The sequence below is a fragment of the Molossus molossus genome, unplaced genomic scaffold, assembly GCF_014108415.1.
Source record: "Molossus molossus isolate mMolMol1 unplaced genomic scaffold, mMolMol1.p scaffold_m16_p_12, whole genome shotgun sequence".
Taxonomy (NCBI): domain Eukaryota; kingdom Metazoa; phylum Chordata; class Mammalia; order Chiroptera; family Molossidae; genus Molossus; species Molossus molossus.
The window spans coordinates 65,260,544-65,280,196 of NW_023425347.1; the positions used below are offsets into that span (position 1 = coordinate 65,260,544).

The 19,653-nt window shown below is 40.6% G+C and overlaps 1 protein-coding gene across 2 annotated transcripts in view; it reads right to left on the minus strand.

The window, feature by feature from the left end:
* ZYG11B (zyg-11 family member B, cell cycle regulator) overlaps positions 1 to 13,666 on the minus strand; it is a 101,601-nt gene extending 87,935 nt beyond the window's left edge. Inside the window, exon 1 of one of the 2 annotated variants that reach the window (XM_036256209.1) lies at positions 13,574 to 13,666. In XM_036256209.1, coding sequence (XP_036112102.1) covers positions 13,574 to 13,603 — 30 coding nt within the window. In that variant the 5' untranslated portion in view covers positions 13,604 to 13,666. Of the gene's footprint in view, positions 1 to 4,432; positions 4,452 to 13,573 lie in introns of those variants that run through there. The other variant, XM_036256216.1, reaches the window with a different exon arrangement.
* Positions 13,667 to 19,653: the final 5,987 nt, after the last annotated feature.

A 19,653-nucleotide genomic window follows, 5' to 3' on the forward strand; every position in this document is an offset into this window, starting at 1 on the left:
TGTTAACAATGAATTATAACTGCAAGAAAATGTTAAGACATCTGCTTTAACAAGAAAAATGTTTTTGCCCTGGCTGGTGTGGCTCAGTTGGCTGGGCATCATCCAATGCACCAAAAGGTCACCAGTTGGATTCCTGGTCAGGGCACATGCCTGGGTTGCTGGCTTGAACCCCAGTAGGGGGGCATGCAGGAAGCAGCCAATCGATGTCCCCCCCCACCTCCCCGTGCCCCAATCTCTCAAAAAAAAAAAAAGAAAGAAAATGGATGTTTCTTATTTAAATAACAATACATACATTGTCAAAATCTGAATTTGGAAGTTTTCATGTCAAAAGTATTATTAATACAAATATACATCACCCACACTAGATTAACCAAATAAACCACAAGTTATACCAGTAATAAAGTTAAATTAGTGATAATTCATAATTAAGATACAAAACTAGCAACAATAAAAAAAAACTACCACTGCCCTGGCCGGTTTGGCTCAGCAGTTAGAGTGTAGGCCTGTGGTCCAGAGAGACCCGGGTTTGGTTCCCGCTAAGGGCATGTACCTCGGTTGCAGTTTGTCCCTGGCCCTGGTTGGGTCGTGCAGGTGGCAACCACTCTATGTGTCCCTTTCACGTAGATGTTTCTCTCTCTCTCCCTCCCACTCTATCTGAATAAAAATGGAAAAATGTCTTCGGGTGAGGATTACAAAAAAAAAACCTACCAACTCAAGACAATGTTGCTGATGTACTGATTACAAAGCTCTCTTTCAAGAAATTAACAGAAATTCCAAAAACCTACATTTGTTTATATGTAGTAGGAGCTTTATACTTCCAAATGTCAGACTTCTTTATAAAAGAACTAGAGTCCTCCTCAGTAAACTCTAGAAATCTTCTAACTTTAGCTTTATGATTACTAAATTATACTAATTCTTAGTAACTCACTAAGTAGTTATCTAGATGGAGCCTTTAATAGTAGTTAAAAAATTAAAAGCCTGGGGAACTGCATCATTTACCAGCCCCTAGAAGCTAAGTAAAGGATTTTTAGAATAGTTCATCATGTATCAGGAGGGAAATCTCTCCCTCATTTATAGGAGTCTTTTTCCTTATATTTTCTGCTACTGATTCAACCAAGTCAGACTTCCAGGAATAAATACCAACACAACCTTAGATATATCTAATCCATTTACCTTCTTCTTCCCCAAACATAATCATTTCACAAATGAGAAGAAGGTCAAGAAGATAGTACCAAAGGCACAGATAAATTGTACTCAAGGGTACAAATATAATGAACTACTTGGCTTGGACAGTGGGAAGTTATTTTTCTTTTTAAAAACCACCAACGACTTTCAGAGATTCCCTAGATGTCAAATAATGCAGGCAAGACAAGCTTCTCGCATGTATCACTTCATGGCCTGACCAGTGTGGCAAACGAGACTATGCGCTAAAGGACAAGAAGCTGTTCCATCTATAAGAGATCAAAGCCTGGAAAGGTAAATAAATCCCCTTCCCTTCCATCTTAGCACAAGTAACAAAACTATCCCAAGAAACAAAACAAAAATTCAACTCAATAATTACTGAGCTGATGAGTAGATCATAGGAATCACTAACTCAAAGAGATAGTTTAGCATCTTTTTCCTCTTAACTAACAGCATGAGTTTTGAAACATAATATGGTAAACAGAGAAGCCAGGTTAATAATGGAAAAAGCATTAGGCTTGCAGTCAGTCCTGGCTCTGTTACTTAGTAGCTGTGTCACCTTAGGAAAATAAATTAACTTCTCAGTTTTCTTATTTGTAAAACTGATCCTACACCTCTATCTTGACAACCACACAAAATGGTAGTGAGGAATAAATGAGATATACATAAAAATGCCTTTAAAATACTAAAGTACTATGCAAATATTAACATAATTGAATTAATAGTTTCTGGTATGAAAAGTTGAGGTAAGAGCTCAAGTTCCTACAAAATTTATTTATTTATTTATTTATTTATTTATTTATTTATTTATTTATTTATTTATTTTGTTCAGACAGAATAGGAGGGAGAGAGAGAGAGAAACATTAACGCAAAAGGGACACATCGAGTGGTTGCCACCCGCATGACCCAACCAGGGCCGGGGACAAACTGCAACAGAGGTATGTGCCCTTAGTGGGAACCAAACCCGGGTCTCTCTGGACCACAGGCCGACACTGTAACCACTGAGCCAAACTGGCCAGGGCAAGTTTATACAAAATTTAAAGTTAGAAAAGCATCTTGCCATAATCCTATAGTACTATAACTAATAGAACGTACCTACTCTACTATAATACTTACCTTTAACTTGCCAGAATTTTATTACATTTTTTTTAAGAGGTGGAAGGGATCACGGAGAGGATTTAATACAACCGTTTCATTTTACAGATTTTAAAATGGAGGCATAGAACCAAGAGGTCATGAGTTAGATTCCCAGTCAGGGGACATGCCCAGGTTGCCAGCTCAATCTCCAGTAGGGGGCGTGAAGGAGGCAGCCGGTTGATGGTTCTCTCTAACATAGAAGTTTCTATCTCTTCTTCTCCCTCTAAAAATCAATTTAAAAAAAAATATATATATATAGAGAGAGAGAGAGAGAGAGAGAGGCATAGAGAGATTAAATGATTTGCCAAAGGTTACAAGGCCCATGAAAAGAAACTAACTGACATTACATTCCCATGAACATTCACACTTTTAAAAAATGTCTTTAGAAAAGGAGAATATGACATTGAACAAGGATTAAGATGCTGGAGAGCTAAGAAAAATGTTTATACAAAACAGAACTGGAGATAGGAAAAAGAAAAAAACCAAAAGATCTTTATATAGAGCTAACAAAATGTTTAAATGATTAACCACCCCTCTAGATTTACCTGTAACTGAGTCTTGACTGTTTGTGTTTAAATATTCTATTCTCTGGAAGGACACCTCCACAAATTATAAACAAGTAATTTGCAAGTATTTATACAAAGGTATATCGTTTTGCAATTCATCTTGAAATCACTTGGCTTCCTTAACTCCTCTAGCTCAACTCTTCTGGACAGAAACATGTATCCTATGTCAAAAGTACCATTTAGGCTAATAAGAGAAACTGATTCAACATTTCTTACCCATCAAATTTCTTTTTCCTCTCATGGGACCTTTAGAGAGTGTTCACCTTTTTTGCCCTCTTTTATAACTTACTTCTTAGTTAACATCACCTTATTAAATTTTCTACAAAATACACACATTCTTTCACTGAACAAATACTTATCTTCTTACTGTGTCTCATCTCAGGCATTATGCTAAGTGTTTAAGATATGAAGTTGATAAAACTTGGTAATGTCCTTGCCATCAGAGAGCTCACAGTCTGGAGAGACAGCCAGCCTTGTTAACAAATAATACTGGTCCTGGCCAGGTAGCTCAAGTGACTAGAGTGTCATCCTGATACACCAAGGTTGTGGGTTAGATCTCCAGTCAGGGCACATACAAAAGGCAACCAATGAGTGCATAAATAAGTGGAACAACAAATCAATGTTTCTCTCTCACGCTTTAAAAAAAATAAAACAAAAAAGCAATAATACCACCACAGAATAAATTGTAACCAAGACATACACTAAGTACAGGAAAGGTACATGGAAAAAAACAATACAAGGCTGCCTGGAGGTAACTGAAAGCTTCAAAAAGGAGGTAAGGTTTAAGGCAACAATTTTCAACCTTCTTCATCTCATGGCACATATAAACTAATTGCTAAAATTCTGCGGCACACCAAAAAATATATTTTTTGCCGAAATGACAAAAAAATAGGTATAATTTTGATTCACTCACACCGGACAGCTATTGTTGTGTTGGCTGTTGTCATTTTTTTATTAGACAGTCTAAGGGAAAAGAGGTCAGTGCCCCTAACTAAATAGTAAGATATACATGTTTTTAAAATTCTTGGGGCATACCAGTGTGCCTGCCGCAGCATACCAGTTGATAATTGCTGGTTTAAGATAACATATGAGGTTCAATAGTCAGGAAGGGGGACAGCATTCTAGGCAAAAAGGAACAGTGTAAGCAAAACTCAGAGGCAGGAAAAACAGCATAATGTGTGCTTAGTATTACAGAGCATAAAATGAAAAGACTTTTTCCTCATAAAATGATTAGATCATTAAGGATTAGATCATAAGAGTCCTAATAGAATATTCAAAAACTTTTATTCAACAACTATTTGTTGAGCCCCTACTATGTGCTAGACACTGACAAGTACACAGAATACAGATCTTTATAGACCCACTGCTGTCCATATGTATGGTTACCATTTGAGTTGTACAGTATAGCCTATGTGGCTGCAGCAGCCCTGTAAGAACACTGTAAACTAGCGGGGTCTAAAATGCAGGCTCCTTAAATATCATAAAAAGTCCACAAATCCACATTCATACCAAGTATGCTCCCTCTATATATAATAATACAGTGATACCTCGGTTCTCGAACGCCTCGGTTTTCGACCAAATGGAGATTCGAGAAACTTTTGTCTCGGAATCCGAACAAATATTTGGAACTCGAACTTCCGAGATGAGCCGAGTTGAGCCGAATGGCGTTCATTCGGCCCAGCGCGCCTTGCTTGCGTCATCAGTGTGAGTGCAGAGAGAGAGTCACGCTTTGTGGAGTCACGCTTTCCTATTGGTTTCATTGCTTCGGTTCTCGAACAATTCGGTTCTCGACCGTCCTCCTGGAACGAATTATGTTTGAGAACCGAGGTATCACTGTATCTTGAAATATATACTGTTTTCGATGCATAATAGATGCTGTTAGAACTAAGAGTAGTATCATTTTATTTTATTAAAAAAAATTTTTCTTTATTGATTTTATAGAGAGAGGAAGGGAGAGGGAGAGAGACAGAAACATTGACTTGCCACCTCCTGCATGCCCCACTGGGGTTTGGGTCCACAACCTAGGCATGTGCCCTGACCGGGAATCCAACCAGTGACCTCTTGGTGCATGGGTTGATGCTCAGCCACTGAGCGACATGGGCCAGGCTCATTTTATTTTTTATTTTTTTAATTTTTTTTTTATTCCTCATCCGAGAATATTTTTCTACTTATTATTAGATCGAATGGGAGGGAGGTAGAGAGAGACAGAGAGAAACATCGATGTGATAGAGTCACATTGACTGGCTGCCTCCCGCACAACCCAACCAGGGCCAGGGACAAACCGCAACTCAGGTACGTGCCCTTGACTGGAATCAAACCTGCGACTCATTGGTCCACGGGCCAACGGTCTAACTGCTAAGCCAAACTTGCCAGGTCAAGAGCAGTAGCATTTTAACATAATTCTGAATTCCTACTAACCTTCTGCTCCCCCCGCCCCCAATTAATGTATTCTGAAAGTATAGTCCTGCCATAGTTCCCAAGCTTTCAATGTTCAAAAGGTATTGAAATGCAAAAGACAGAATTCCATCAACATCTTATATTCTGCTTCAAGTGCTTTATAGAAGGCAATTTGGCAACATGGTTCAAGAACCATAAAACTGGCCTGGCTGGTGTGGCTTAGTGGTTGGAGTGTTGGTCCAAGCACCAAAGGGTCTTGGGTTCGATTCCTAGTCAAGGGCATGTATCCGGGTTGCAGATTCAATCCCGGGCCCTTGTTGGGGCACGTGTTGAAGTCAACCAATTGATGTGTCTCTCTCATATCAATGTTTCTCTCTCTCTCCCTCTCTCTCTTCCACTCTCTCTAAAAATCAATGGAAAAAATATCCGCAGGTGAGGATTAACAACAACAAAAAGAACCATAAAACTGTACATACTTTGACCAATTTTATTTCAATAAATATGAATTATTTTATTTTTTTATCCTCACCGGAGGAAACTTTTGCATTTATCTTCAGATAGAGCGGGAGAGAGAGAGGGAGGAAGAGAGAGAGAGAAACATCAATGTGAGAGAGATACACTGATCAGCTGCCACCCACACAACCCCAACCGGGGCTGGGGACCAACTGCAACCGAGATACGTGCCTTTAGCAGAAATCAAACCCGGGACTCCCAGATCCGCAGGCCAACGCTCTAACTGCTGAGCCAAACTGTCCAGGGCAATATGAATTATTTTTATGAAGGAAAACAATAGTACAAATATTTTAAATGCCTGAATTCAATTTAGATTTCTACAACCACATAAGAATCCAGGGAACATGTTTGAAACAGCACAGACTTAGGGGGTCAGAAAATCCTGTGCTTGAATCCTGCTCTGTCACTTATTGACTATATAACCTCAGGAAAGTTACTTGATTTCTCAAAGCCTCTGTATTCTTATGTGTGCAATGAGAAAACATCATCAACCTCATGGGACTGTTAAGATTAATTAGTACATCCTCTGACACTTTGTGTGCTCACTAAATGAAAGCTATTGTATGAAATCATGCTCCTCTAAATAAATGTCCCAGTATTCAAGAATTTTGTTTTAACATTATTTTTCTATTTTAATTGCTATTAAAATTAAAAATTGTTTATTCCATTGTAAATAATGACTATTTCTTCCACTTACTGGTTAAAATTGTAAATAATGACTATTTCTTCCACTTACTGGTTAAATGTGTTTTTAAGGGCTAGCTTTATTTTTTACTTTATTTTTGATACGTGCCCCTAGCGAGAACCAAACCCAGGACTCTCTGATCTGCAGGCTGACGCTCCAACCACTGAGCCAAACGGGCCACGGCTTAAGGGCTAGCTTTAGAACCCATGAAAAACGTAGTGTTCTAGCCAGCATTTCCCAATGGGTCACATCATTAAATTCAATATTGATATCTATCTCAATTTGTATACTTTTTTTTTTTTTAATCCTCACCCGAGGACATTTTTCCATTTTTTTGTTCAGACAGAGTAGGAGGGAGAGAGAGAGAGAAACATTCATGTGAAAGGGACACATCGAGTGGCTGCCTCCTGCACGACCCAACCAGGGCTGGGGACAAACTGAAACCGCGGTACATGCCCTTAGCGGAACTGAACGCAGGTCTCTCTGGACCGCAGGCTGATGCTCTAACCGCTGAGCCAAACCGGCCAGGGCACAATTTGTATACTTTTTTTTTTTTTTTTATCCTCACCTGAGGACATTTTTCCATTTTTTGTTCAGGTAGAGTGGGAGGGAGAGAGAGGAACAGAGAGAGAGAGAGAGAGAGAGAGAGAGAAACATCGATGTGAAAGGAACACATCGAGTGGCTGCCACCCTCACAACCAACCAAGGCCGGGGACAAACTGCAACCGAGGTACGCGCCCTTAGCGGGAACCAAACCCGGGTCTCTCTGGACCACAGGCCGACGCTCTAACCGCTGAGCCAAACCGGCCAGGGCACAATTTGTATACTTTTAACCACTTAATAAAATAATTATTATAAATTTTCTCCTTGCCATGGCCAGTTTGGCTCAGGGGTTAGAGAGTAGGCCCTTGGACCAAAGGGTCTTGGGTTCCATTCCCAGTGAAGGGCATGTACCGGAGTTGCAGTTTTGATCCCCGGCCCTGGTCAGGGTCATGTGGGAGGCAACGAATCACTGCGTCTCTCTCACATTGATGTTTCTCTCTCCCCCCTCACCTTTCCTCCCTTGTATTCTATCTAAAAATTAATGGAAAAATATCCTCAGGTGAGGATTAACAAAAAATAGATATCTATCTTTTTTCTCCTTTAAAAACAGAACAGTTTGAGATTATCCAAAATTTTATCTGCTGCACATAGTGAATTAATGAAAATTAGGAGGCTGGCTCATGATCTGAACATTGAACATCACAGTAGTTTAAAATTATTTTTATTCTTATAATGAACTGTTGGTTAAGGACAAGAACCATAAGCCACGATGATGATAAAATGAGTAAATGAATACATTTATCTGATCAGGATTCTTAAGTGGTTACTACATCAAGATAGCTCAGTTATTTTTTTTTTAAATGTTTTTATGGACTGTTAGAGAGGAAGGGAGAGGGAGAAAAAGAAACATAGATGTGAGAGCAGAACATCAATCACTGCCTCTGCATGCCCCCTACCGGGGATTTGAGCCCACAACCTGGGCATGTGCCCTGACCGTAAATCAAACCAGCAATCTTTTGGTGTACAGGACAAAGCCCAACCAACTGAGCCACACCAGCCAGGGTGAGATAGTTCAGCATGTTTTAAGCATTAAAAAAAAGAAATGTGATGCCTAGCTGCTGTGGCTCAGCGGCTGAGCAACGACCCATGCACCAAGAGGTCACTGGTTCAATTCCTAGTCAGGACACATGCCCAGGTTGTGGGCCAAATCTCCAATGGGGAGCAAAAAGGAGGCAGCCAATCGATGTTCTCTCTCATCGATGTTTCTATCTTTCTCTCCCTCTCCCTTCCTCTGCAAAAATCAATAAAGAAAAAAAAAATTTTTAAAGAAATGTGGCGATAGTTATATCCAATTAGGATTTTCACTTATTGAAAATAAACTATCCAGCCCAGCCAGTGTGGCTCAGTGGACCAAGCGACATCCCATGAACAGAGAGGTCCAGGTTCGATTCCCGGTCAGGGCACATGCCCAGGTTGTAGCCTCAATCCCAATAGGAGGCATGCAGGAGGCAACCAATCGATGTTTCTCTCTCACGTCAACGTTTTTCTCTCTCTCTCCCAAAAATCAATAAAAACATATTTTAAGAAAATGAATTCCAAATTTAAGGTTAAAAAGTCAGTTCTTATTAATTTTGATGCTATAAACATAATTAATCTCTACCTACATTGTAATAAATATTCATTTTAAAATATGACAAATAATGATTTATCTCATGTTAATGTGTCATTTGTTAAAAATTAAGAAGTTTGTTTTACTGTATTTTGTTCAATGTATTATTAAATAAATTATATATGTAATTTAAAATAAAACAAAGTAAATTTTACTTAATTTAAAATTTAAAAAAGTAAATTTTACTTAAAATCACTTTCTCATACCACACAAAAAATATATTTAAAATTAAGTAAGTTTGCACCCTGGCCAGTGCAGCTCAGTTGATTGGACATTATCCTGGGCACCAAAGGGTTGTGGGTTCAATTCCCAGTCAGGACACATGCCCAGGTTCTAGGCATGATCCCTGGCAGGGGGCGTGCAGGAGGCAGGTAATCAATGTTTTGCTCTTGCATTGATGTTTCTCTCTCTCTCTCTCTCTTTCTCTCTCCCCCCCCTTCCTCTCTCTCTAGAAAGCAATAAAAATTTTTCAAAATATTAAGTAAGTTTGGAAAATGCTCATTCTCTCTGTAAGACCTAATACACAACCTTTGGGAGACCTTTGTAAATAAAGGACTTCAGTATAGAAATTTACTTTGTTTTACTATTGTCATAAATCCCTAAAAGTAGCAAATATAAAAACTGAGGCCCAACGAGCAGAATTGCAAAGCTGTTTTTGTTTTTTTGTTTTTTTATCCTCACCCGAGGGCATTTTTCCATTTTTTGTTCAGAAAGAATGGGAGGGAGAGGGGGAGAGAGAGAGAGAGAGAGAGAGAGAGAGAGAGAGAGAGAAACACTGACATGAAAGGGACACAGCGAGTGGCTGCCACCTGCACGACTCAACCAGGGCCAGGGACAAACTGCAACCGAAGTACATGCCCTTAGCAGGAACTGAACCCGGGTCTCTCCGGACCGCAGGCCAACGCTCTAACCGCTGAGCCAAACCGGCCAGGGCTGATTCTGTTTCTTGTACAATTCCATAGTAATGTCTCTACGGAAAATTCACAAGAAGTGGTGTGCCAGATCTTCATATTTCATTTCCCTATACTCTCCTTCCATTAATTTACATTACCACCACCATAATAAGGCTAGGGAGAAAGTTTACACACTTATTTTTCACCCAGACAAATGCAACAGTTTTTCCCGCTCCAAACCGTTTCATAGTGATCATCCCTTCAGATCTCTTAATTATGACATCCCTTCACACACACACACACACACACGCCCCTTTCAGGTACTCAGGGTCTTTACAATGAGGCCAAAACTGCTGAGCCTGTGATTCAAGGTCCTCCATGATCTGACCTCAGGCTCACCTAATCTCATAACCTACTGCACCTTCAATACTCGAGTTACACATTTTTCAGAATATATCATGCCTGCTTCTGTCTCAGCTTTGACACTCAAGCTGGTCCCTTGCCAAGAATGGCTTTCCTCCCCAAATTCTTACCCAATAAAATCCCACTTGTTAAGACCCCAAGTTCAAATGTCCCCTTTTCAACCAAGCCTCCCTGTCTTTCTGATCATGTCTAAAGTCATTCATTCATTCAAGAAATATTTATGAGCACCTATGCACCAGGCACTGTGTGTATTAAAGAGTCAATGAATGCGCCAAACAAACATGGTCTCTGCATTCATAGAGCTAGTACTTATCTCACTGGGTTGCTATGAGGATTAAATGAGATAAAATATGTAAATCACTTAAAACAGGGCCTATACAGTCATGTTCAATAAATATTAGCTATTAGTGTTGCTGTTTATACTATCAAAAACATTTGCTGCATACAGATATCACTTTATATCTTACCCTGATTTCTTTCTACTTTTAAAAATGCTTTTATTGATTTTTTAGAAAGAGGGAAAGGGAGAGGGGGAGAGAGAAACATAGATGAGAGATAAACATTGATTGGCTGCCTACTGCACACTCCCTACTGGGGATTGACTCCCAACCCAGGTATGTGCCCTGACTGGAAATGGAACCAGGGACCTCTCCTTGCATGGGACAATACTCAACCAACTGACTCACACCAGCCAGGGCTCGCTCTTTCTTTCTTTCTTTTTAAATTTCTATGAGTCTTTTTGAGCCAAACTGATGACATATACTGAAAAGCAAGATATCAAAATGTCCCTGATGTATTTCTTCTTAGCATTTATAATTAGTTCTCATTACATATTTATTTATTTATTGTCTACCTTCCTCCCTCCACAGGGACTATGCCTTTTTTTTTAATCACTGTAACCCCAGTGCCTAGAACATCACATGGCCCTCATTTAGCAGATGGTCAAAATCCACCTCTGTATCAATGATTTTTATAGTCTGGGATTGGATACAGACATTAGCCAAATAATCACATCAAGAAATATAAAATTACAATTGGTATATATTTTATGTAAGAGGGTTATATAATAGAGTGTGATCAGTGTTAGGGGTAGGCAGGGTAGATGGGTTTCCTTGTGTTCCTTTAGCTGAAACTTCCAGGATATGCAGTGTTAAACTGACAAGAGAGAGTACTACCACAGGTCATTCACATGTGCTATTCCTTCCATCTGGTTTTCCACAACACAACTCCTATAATTTAATCCTTCAGTTTTCTTCCTGAAAGTAAAATCCTCTAGGAAACCATCCCTGACTATCCCATACCTTGATTCAACTTTTCCTTTCTTAGCACTCCTCACTTGAAATTACTCTTTTTCAGGGGCTCTGGCCGGGTAACACAGCTGGTTAGAGCATTATCCTGATACACCAAGGTTGTGGGTTCAATCCCCAGTCAAGGCATAGACAAGAAGCAACCAATGAATGCATAAATAAGTGGAACAACAAATCAATGTTCCTCTCTCTCCAAATCATTTATTTTTAAGCAAAGTAAAACTACTCTTCTTACTCTTCTTATGTCCACACATATATGATACAAAAAGGTAGGGGCCACATGTTTTATTACTTGTAATATCCCAATGACAACACAGTCAGTGGCACTAAAAATAACTGTTAGACGAATAAAAAGTAGAACTAATATCTTAGACTAGTGGTTCTCAAAGTGTGATTCACAGACCAGGAACATCAGCATGATATGGGTTACTCATTAGAAATGCAAACTTTCAGGCCCTATTTCAGACCCAATAAATCAAACTCTAGAACTGACTGCCTGCAAGCTCTCCAGTTGATTCGGATTCATGGTAAAGTCTGAGAGCCCCTGTCTTAGACATCTCAACTACAGTCACGCACTGCATAACAACATTTTGGTCAATAATGGACTGCATATACAACAGTGGTATATCATATAGCCTAGGGATATAGTAGGCTATACCACTAGCTTTGTGTAAGTGCACTCTATGATGATGGAACAAATACAAAATGACCTAATGATGCATTTCTCAGAACATATCCCCATTAAATTTAAGTGGGCACTGGGAATAACAGGAATAAGTAAGGTACAGCTGCTGTCTAGAAGAACTCACATCTCAGGGGGAAAAACAGTTTAACACAATGACAATGTGATCGGTTGTGAACATGAAAGGTTGTTGTGGAGACGGACACAGGAAAATGACAACCCAAAAATGCAGAGTCAGTGAATTAGAGAAAGTTCACAAATTAAATCATTTCATTATAAACCATTTTCCTAAAAAACAGATGGGGAAAAAATAGAAATTAACTAACTCCTAGGAGAACTTGATTACCAGGACTTAGATTTGACTACAATGTCTTATTCCTCCAAGAGACCAAAATATAGATTACTGCATATGATTGAGAAATATGTTCATTAAATGTACTGCAAACCATGTGTGACTCAACTCAATGAAAAACCAACTGAAGCCTCAACCTATTTTGAAACAGGAAGGAGAAGAATTGCCAATATAAGGGTCTCTCAACTAAATTCAGAGAGGGCAAAACCAATGAAGGCATTAGAAGGTATTAAAAAGAGCTGTCACAATCTGACTGCTAAGCTGATTTTCAGTCTGTAGAAGCCCTGGTCTCTGCCTCCAAACAAAAACAAATCATTTGTTCTGAGTAACAGTCAAACCTGTAAATATTTTTAAATTTTTCAAACTTGTACCTCCACATTAAAAGACCCTCAAAATAAAAAATACATTCCAAACCATTTTTAGTTATTTCTGTCAAAAGGTAACACATCTCATGAGACCATAGTATGCATGCTGGTCCCACTCCATCACTCTAAAACACACTGTCACTCAGGTTTTGCAATGACACTAGATAACAAGGCTTCGAGGCTCTCTCCAGTACCTCCAACATCGTCCTTCTCCTCTACAAAAAGAAAAGAAAGCCAGCGAATTCTCATCTGCCCGCCCTGCAGCTCCGGGAAAGCAATCGCCCTCAAATTGTTCCTGCTTAGACTCCTGAAACCCGGGGAAGGAAATGGGGACAGCTGTGAGAGCCGGGGGAGAGAGGATGGCCGATAACGGGGAGAGGAAATGTGGATGGTAGAGGACGAAGGGGAGAAATGATACGGCAAGGAGGGGGCAGTGGAGATAAAATGGTGAAAGGGGGTACGAAGCGAGAGCAAAGGGCCGGAACGAAAAATGGGGAGGAAAAGAGGTAAGTAGTAGAGATGCCCCCAAAAGGATAAAGCAAAATGGTAGAGAAGAAAAGGAAGGTCGGGTTAAAGGACGAGGACGGGGCGGCAAAGAGGATCGCGAAAGCGGCTGTCACTGGGGGTGATTAAAAAAAATAAAAGCTGGTGTCACCTGGGAGGAAAGAGAAAAGGGGGAATGTCACCCCAGCAGGTGGCCGGGGAACACCAGGAAGGAGGAGCGGGCCACCGAGGGGGCGGTAACAAGGGGGTGAGGTAAAGGCAGGGCGCAGAGAGGGGCACCAGGGCAAGGGAAGGGCAGGCCTGCGGGAGCCAGGGTGGCGGACGGCTGCGGTTCAGGCAGGCCTTGCTCCCTCACCATGGCTGTGCCAGCCTGGTCCTCGGGCATGCAGCCTCTGTCCTGGGCTCGGCGGCGGGCCGGGCCTGAGCCCGCCCCCAGGTTGAGCCGGCGCGGGGGCTCCAGGAGGCTCCGGCGAGCGGCGGCTCCGGGCTCGGCCCAGGCCTCGGCCTCCTTCCCTCAGAAGCTGGAAGTGCAGCACCGCAGCGGCAGCCCGACCCGGACCGCAGACTCCGCCCCCCGTGAGGCCCCGCCCACACTCACGAGCCCAAACTTGGCCCCGCCTCCACTCTCACTGCGCAGACTCAGCGGTGGGGTGTAAGACCCGGCACCCCACCTCTGGCTTCTCTCCGTCTTAGTCCCTTAAAGGCGTCCCATTCCCTCAAATCCCATCCCCCCTTTAAAAGTAAGAGCTTTAAGTATTACGTCGTTACGGGAGACTAGAGCACTCACTCGTTTCAGTCACATATAGACTCCTGTGCTTCTGGTTCATTGTCATTAATTACTATTATCATAATTCTTGGTGATTTCAGTTCTCTCAGATGATTATTCCAATGCCCTGACTTCTCAGATTCCTCTCCTTTAGTGATCACCCTTGCCTCAGCTTCTCATTTTCACGCTCATACCGCAGATCTTTTCATTACCAATAATTGTAACCCCTCCAAAATCTGTTTTAATCATCCCACTGCAAAATCCTTCTTTTCTAGCTCTCTTCCTCTAATAACCAACTCCAAAAATTCTTCAATTCCACCAAGACTCAAAACCCACTGACCCTACTACCTTTCCAATCTTCCTCACACTACCCTATGTCCTCACTTCCTTTCTTGAGCAGCTTAGATTCTACTGTCCATCATGAAAATCATTCCCAGGTATTAACCCTTATTCCTCCAGTTCTGCTCTCCTTTCCTCCTACTCACCTGACAAAACTCTAATCCTGAACCTGCAGCAAAATGGGGTGTGTGTCTGCGGGGAGGGGCGATGGTGGGGAGTAGAGAAAAACACAAAACCGTACTAAATGGGCTGATTGGTCTCCCTCTAAATTTGATGTCACTATCCTCAATAGGCCCCTAATGCTTGGCTATACTACTACATTTTTCCAGTTCCTTACACCCTCCCACCCTACTAGATAGCAATTTCACATCCCTCTGCAAAACTTGTTCCCTTATCCTCACTTAACTCATTATTTTACTACCAATTCACTGGGGAAATGAGGAGAGAGAGAGAGAGAGAGAGAGAGAGAGAGAGAGAGAGAGAGAGAACAGCTACAAGTTCCCACCAACCACCATGACTTCCAACTACCTATAAGTCGGCTCAGCCTGTAACTCTGCCTTCTTTTCCTTCCTACTAATGATTTGTCTTTTATGGGAGGTCAAACCTTCCTCAGTTCTTCTCAGACTATCTGGTCTAAAAGGTTTGGTTTTGTTTTTGTTTTTTTTTTTCCTTCACAATCAGTTACAAACCTATACTTTTGTAAGATTATTAGAAAATAAATTTAAAAACAGACATAAAATGTAAGTTCAAATGTTTAATTTCTTTTTTCTTTATTGATTTGAGAGCGAGAGGAAGGGAGCGTGAGAGAGAGACAGAAACATCAATAACAGAGAAGATCAGTCGGCCTCCTCCTGCATGTCCCCCACTGGGGATTGGGCCCACAACCTGGGCATATGACCTTTTGGTGCATGGATTGAAGCTCAATCACTGAGCCACACCGGCCAGGCTAAATCCAGATTTTTTAACCATTTTTCTCAAAGTGTACAATTCAGCGGCATTAAACAAGTCACATTGTTTCGCTACTATCACCACCATGGAACTTCAGAACTCTTCATCTTGCAAAATTGAAACTCCAAACCCATTAAACAATAACTTCTTGTTGCCTCCTCTCCACAACCCCTGGCAACCACCATTTTACTTTCTGTCTCTATGAATTTGACTACTCTAGGTCATATTTTTTTATTATTAGTTCTAACAGACATAAAATTTTCCTGTCAAAATGCTATTCAAATTGCTATACAGTATTTAAGTTTTAAATTTAAATATTTACTCTCAATTTCTGCCACAAATTGGTGACAAACTGTTCATAAACCATCATTTTTTTTTTCTTTTTAATCCTCACTCGAGGACATGCTTAAAGAGAGAAAGGGAGGGAGAGAGAAAGAAAGAAAAACATCGATGTGAGAGAGAAACATTGATCGGTTGTCTTCCACACACACCCCAACCGGGGATCAAACCAACAACCCAAGTGTGTGTCCTGACAGAGAAGGGAACCGGCAATCTTTCAGTATACAGGATGATGCTCAACTAACTGAGCCACTCGATCTGGGCTATTCAACAATTCTTTCTCTCTTCTATATCTTCATTTTTCTGTTTTCCTTTTCTATTGACAAACCAACATGAATTTATTTATTCCGTCTCAAAAATAAAAAATAGCCCTGGCCAGTGTGGCTCATTTGGTTGGGCGTTGTCAACCAGTACACTGAAATGCTGGTTCCATTCCCATTAATCCCTGGCTTTCAGCCTCGATCCCCAGTTGGGAATGTGCAGAAGGCAGCTGATTAATGTTTCTCTCTCTCTCTCTCTCTCCAAAAAAAAAGAAAAATCAATAAACAATTCTTTTTTTTTTTTATCCTCACCTGAGGACATTTTTCCATTTTTTGTTCAGATAGAGTGGGAGGGAGAGAGAGAGAGAGAAACATCGACGTGAAAGGGACACATCGAGTGGCTGCCACCCACACGACTAACCAGGGCCGGGAACAAACTGCAACTGAGGTATGTGCCCTTAGCGGGAACCGAACCCGGGTCTCTCTGGACCATAGGCCGATGCTCTAACCGCTGAGCCAAACCGGCCAGGGCAATAAACTATTCTTTAATAAATAAGTAAATTAATTAGATACACCTTTCTTTCTTTCTCTTTCTTTCTTTCTTTCTTTCTTTCTTTCTTTCTTTCTTTCTTTCTTTCTTTCTTTTCTTTCTTTCTTTTTCTTTTTACAATCTTCACAAGGGGATAGTTTTCCATTTATCTTCAGATAGAGTGGAAGGGAGAAAAAGGGACATTGACTGGTTGCCTCCCACACAACCTGGCCAGGGCAGGGGATCGAACAGCAACTGAGGTATATGCCCTTGAGCGGAATAGAATCCACACCTCTTTGGTCCCTGGGCCGACACTCTAACCACTGAGCAAAACCGGCCAGGGCAAATACACCTTTCTTGACCTTGCTCAGCCCTCCAGCTACTGCCTCATTTCTCTATTCTTCTTTACAACAAAATGTCTCACAAAGGTGACCTATACTGTGCTTGATGTCTTGACTTTCTTTTTCTTATTTTCTGTGGGACCTTGGTCCAGTTAAGCCTTTACCTCTACCACTGAAATGCTCTTGTCAAGGTCACCAGTGACATCCATTTATTAACAATGGTCAATTCTCAGTGTTACTTCACCAACCAAGAACACTAGACACACCTGATTATTTCCTCTTCATGTATGATACTCCTCTCCCTGGTTTTTCAGTCTCACTGGCTACTCTTGGCTTCTCCACACTTCTATGACCTCTGAATACTGCAGTCCCCTAGTTAATACTTTGACCTTTTAACTTTTTCCATTTATATTCACTCTTTGATAATCTTATCCCATCATGTTACTTTAAATATGATCTATGTAGTGATAATCCCCTCAAATGACACCTCCATTCCATACCTCTCTTCTGAATTTCAGATTTATATATCCAACTACCAATTAAACACCTTCCTTTGTATGTCTAATAGATTCCTATTATTCTTGGTAGCCACCAGTAAACTACCTTTCAAGTCCTATTGGCCATGAATAAACCAACAAATAGCAAAGGGAATAAGACCACCAATATTAGCTTAGACCAACTATGATTTATTCTCTCTCTGATCTGGGCTTCACCCTTTCTGAGGACCTGGTAGTAGTGAAGAAAATTCATCCTGCTTGGCTGGAGCATTGTCCTGATATGCCAAGGTTGTGGGTTCTGGCCCTGGCTGGGTAACTCAGTTGGTTAGAGCATCGTCCCGATACATCAAGGTTGAGGGATTGATCCCCAGTCTGGGCACACACAAGAAGCAACTGATGAATATAAAATAAGTAAAACAACAAATCTCTTTCTCTCTCTCTTCTCTGTCTCTTGAATCAAGAAAAGAAAAAAAAGCCCTGGCCGGTTTGACTCAGCGGTTAGAGCGTCGGCCTGCGGTCCAGAGAGACCCAGATTCGGTTCCCGCTAAGGTCGCGTACCTCGGTTGCAGTTTGTCCCCGGCCCTGGTTGGTCGTGCGGGTGGCAGCCACTCGATGTGTTCCTTTCATGTCGATGTTTCTCTCTCTCTCTGTTCCTCTCTCTCCCTCCCACTCTATCTGAACAAAAAATGGAAAAATGTCCTCGGGTGAGGATTAAAAAAGAAAAAGAAAAAAAAAAAAGAAAAATAACCATAAAAGAAAAAAAATCAGGGTTTTGCCATCAGTAAAGAATGGACCCATGTACACAGGCAACAGTGTGGTGATGGCCAGAGGGAAGGGAGCGGGGGGAGTTGGGCAAAAGGGGGAAAACTGGGACATCTGTAATAGTGTCAACAAATTAAAACAGAAAATTCCCTAGCCAGTTTGGCTCAGTTGTTAGATTGTTGGCCCATGGACCAAAGAGTCGCAGGTTCGATTCTGGTCAAGGGCACGTACCTCAGTTGCAGTTCAGTCCCCAGCCTTGGTCCGGGTCCTGTGGGAGGCAATCAGTCAATGTGTCTCTCTCACATAGATGTTTCTCTGTCTCTCTGTCTCTCTCTCTCTCCCTCTCACTCTATCTGAAGATAAATGGAAAAATATCCTCGGGTGAGGATTTAAAAAAAAAAAGGAGAGAAGAGGAGGAGGAGGGGGGGGAGGAGGAGGAGGAAGAGGAGGAGGAGGAGGAGGAGAAGGAGAAGGAGAGAGAAACAACACCATGGGGGGGGGGTGATAAACAGTTAATGGGGAAAAACCTACTCAGCAAATGGCCAGGTACCAAGATTTCTGTGTTTACCAGTAACGAAGAAAGAAATAAAGAATGGAGCCACAGTCAATCTGTAATCAATGAGGCAGAATAGAAAGTACAATAGTACATTCAAATATTCTTAGGTATTTAATATAGTATAAGTAAAATTTCAAGTCAGTGAAAAAAAAAAAAAAGGTGGAATTGTATTTGGTATTAGAATAACTGAATAGCCATCTACAAAAATATAACTTAGATCTACACCTCACACTATTCACCAAGATAAATTTCAAATACATCAAATATTTAAATGTAAAAAATACATACTTGAAGGAACCATGGGAGATGTTTTTATAATGTTAAAATGAGAAAGGTCTTTCAAAGTACAGGGTACAAAACAAAACCTAGATGCTATAGAAGACTGATAAATTCAACTACGTAAAAATTACAACAGTCTGTAAGGCATAAAAGCACCTTAAGAACAATAAAATGACAAATAACTATATATATCTTTGCATTTCATTTCATAGAAAAATGGATGGTTTTCATTTTAATATACAGAGCTAGCAAAGAATAAGAACAAAAACCCAAGGTGAAAAATGTATAAAAGATATGAACTGCTAGTTCACAGAAAAAGAAATAGAAATGGCTCTTAAATGCTCACTCTTACTCATAATAAGAGAAATGCAAATTAGAATTTCTTTGAAATACTATTTTTCACCTCCTGGATTGACAAAGATCAATAAAATTGATAAGACACTGTGTGGTGAGGGGGATGTTTGACAGGTACGCTCATATTTTGTTGGTGGGAGTGTAAACTGTAACAAGTTCTTTGGAGGACAATTTGGTGGTAGTATTTATCAAAATCTTAAATGGACATTCCCTTTGACTGAGAAATTCTACTACTAGAAATTTAATCTACACATATGTTCAAGTATATGTACAGGCTTATTGTACATTGGTCAAATAATAGTATATTTCTACAATGCAAACTCTGCAGGTTTAAAAAGGAAGATAGTTCTTTGTATACTAATATAGACTCTTCCAGATCTATTGTTAAGTGAAAAGGCAAGGTCCCCAACAATATATATTGAATACTGTTGTTCTTGTAAGAAATGTTGGTAGCAATATATATTC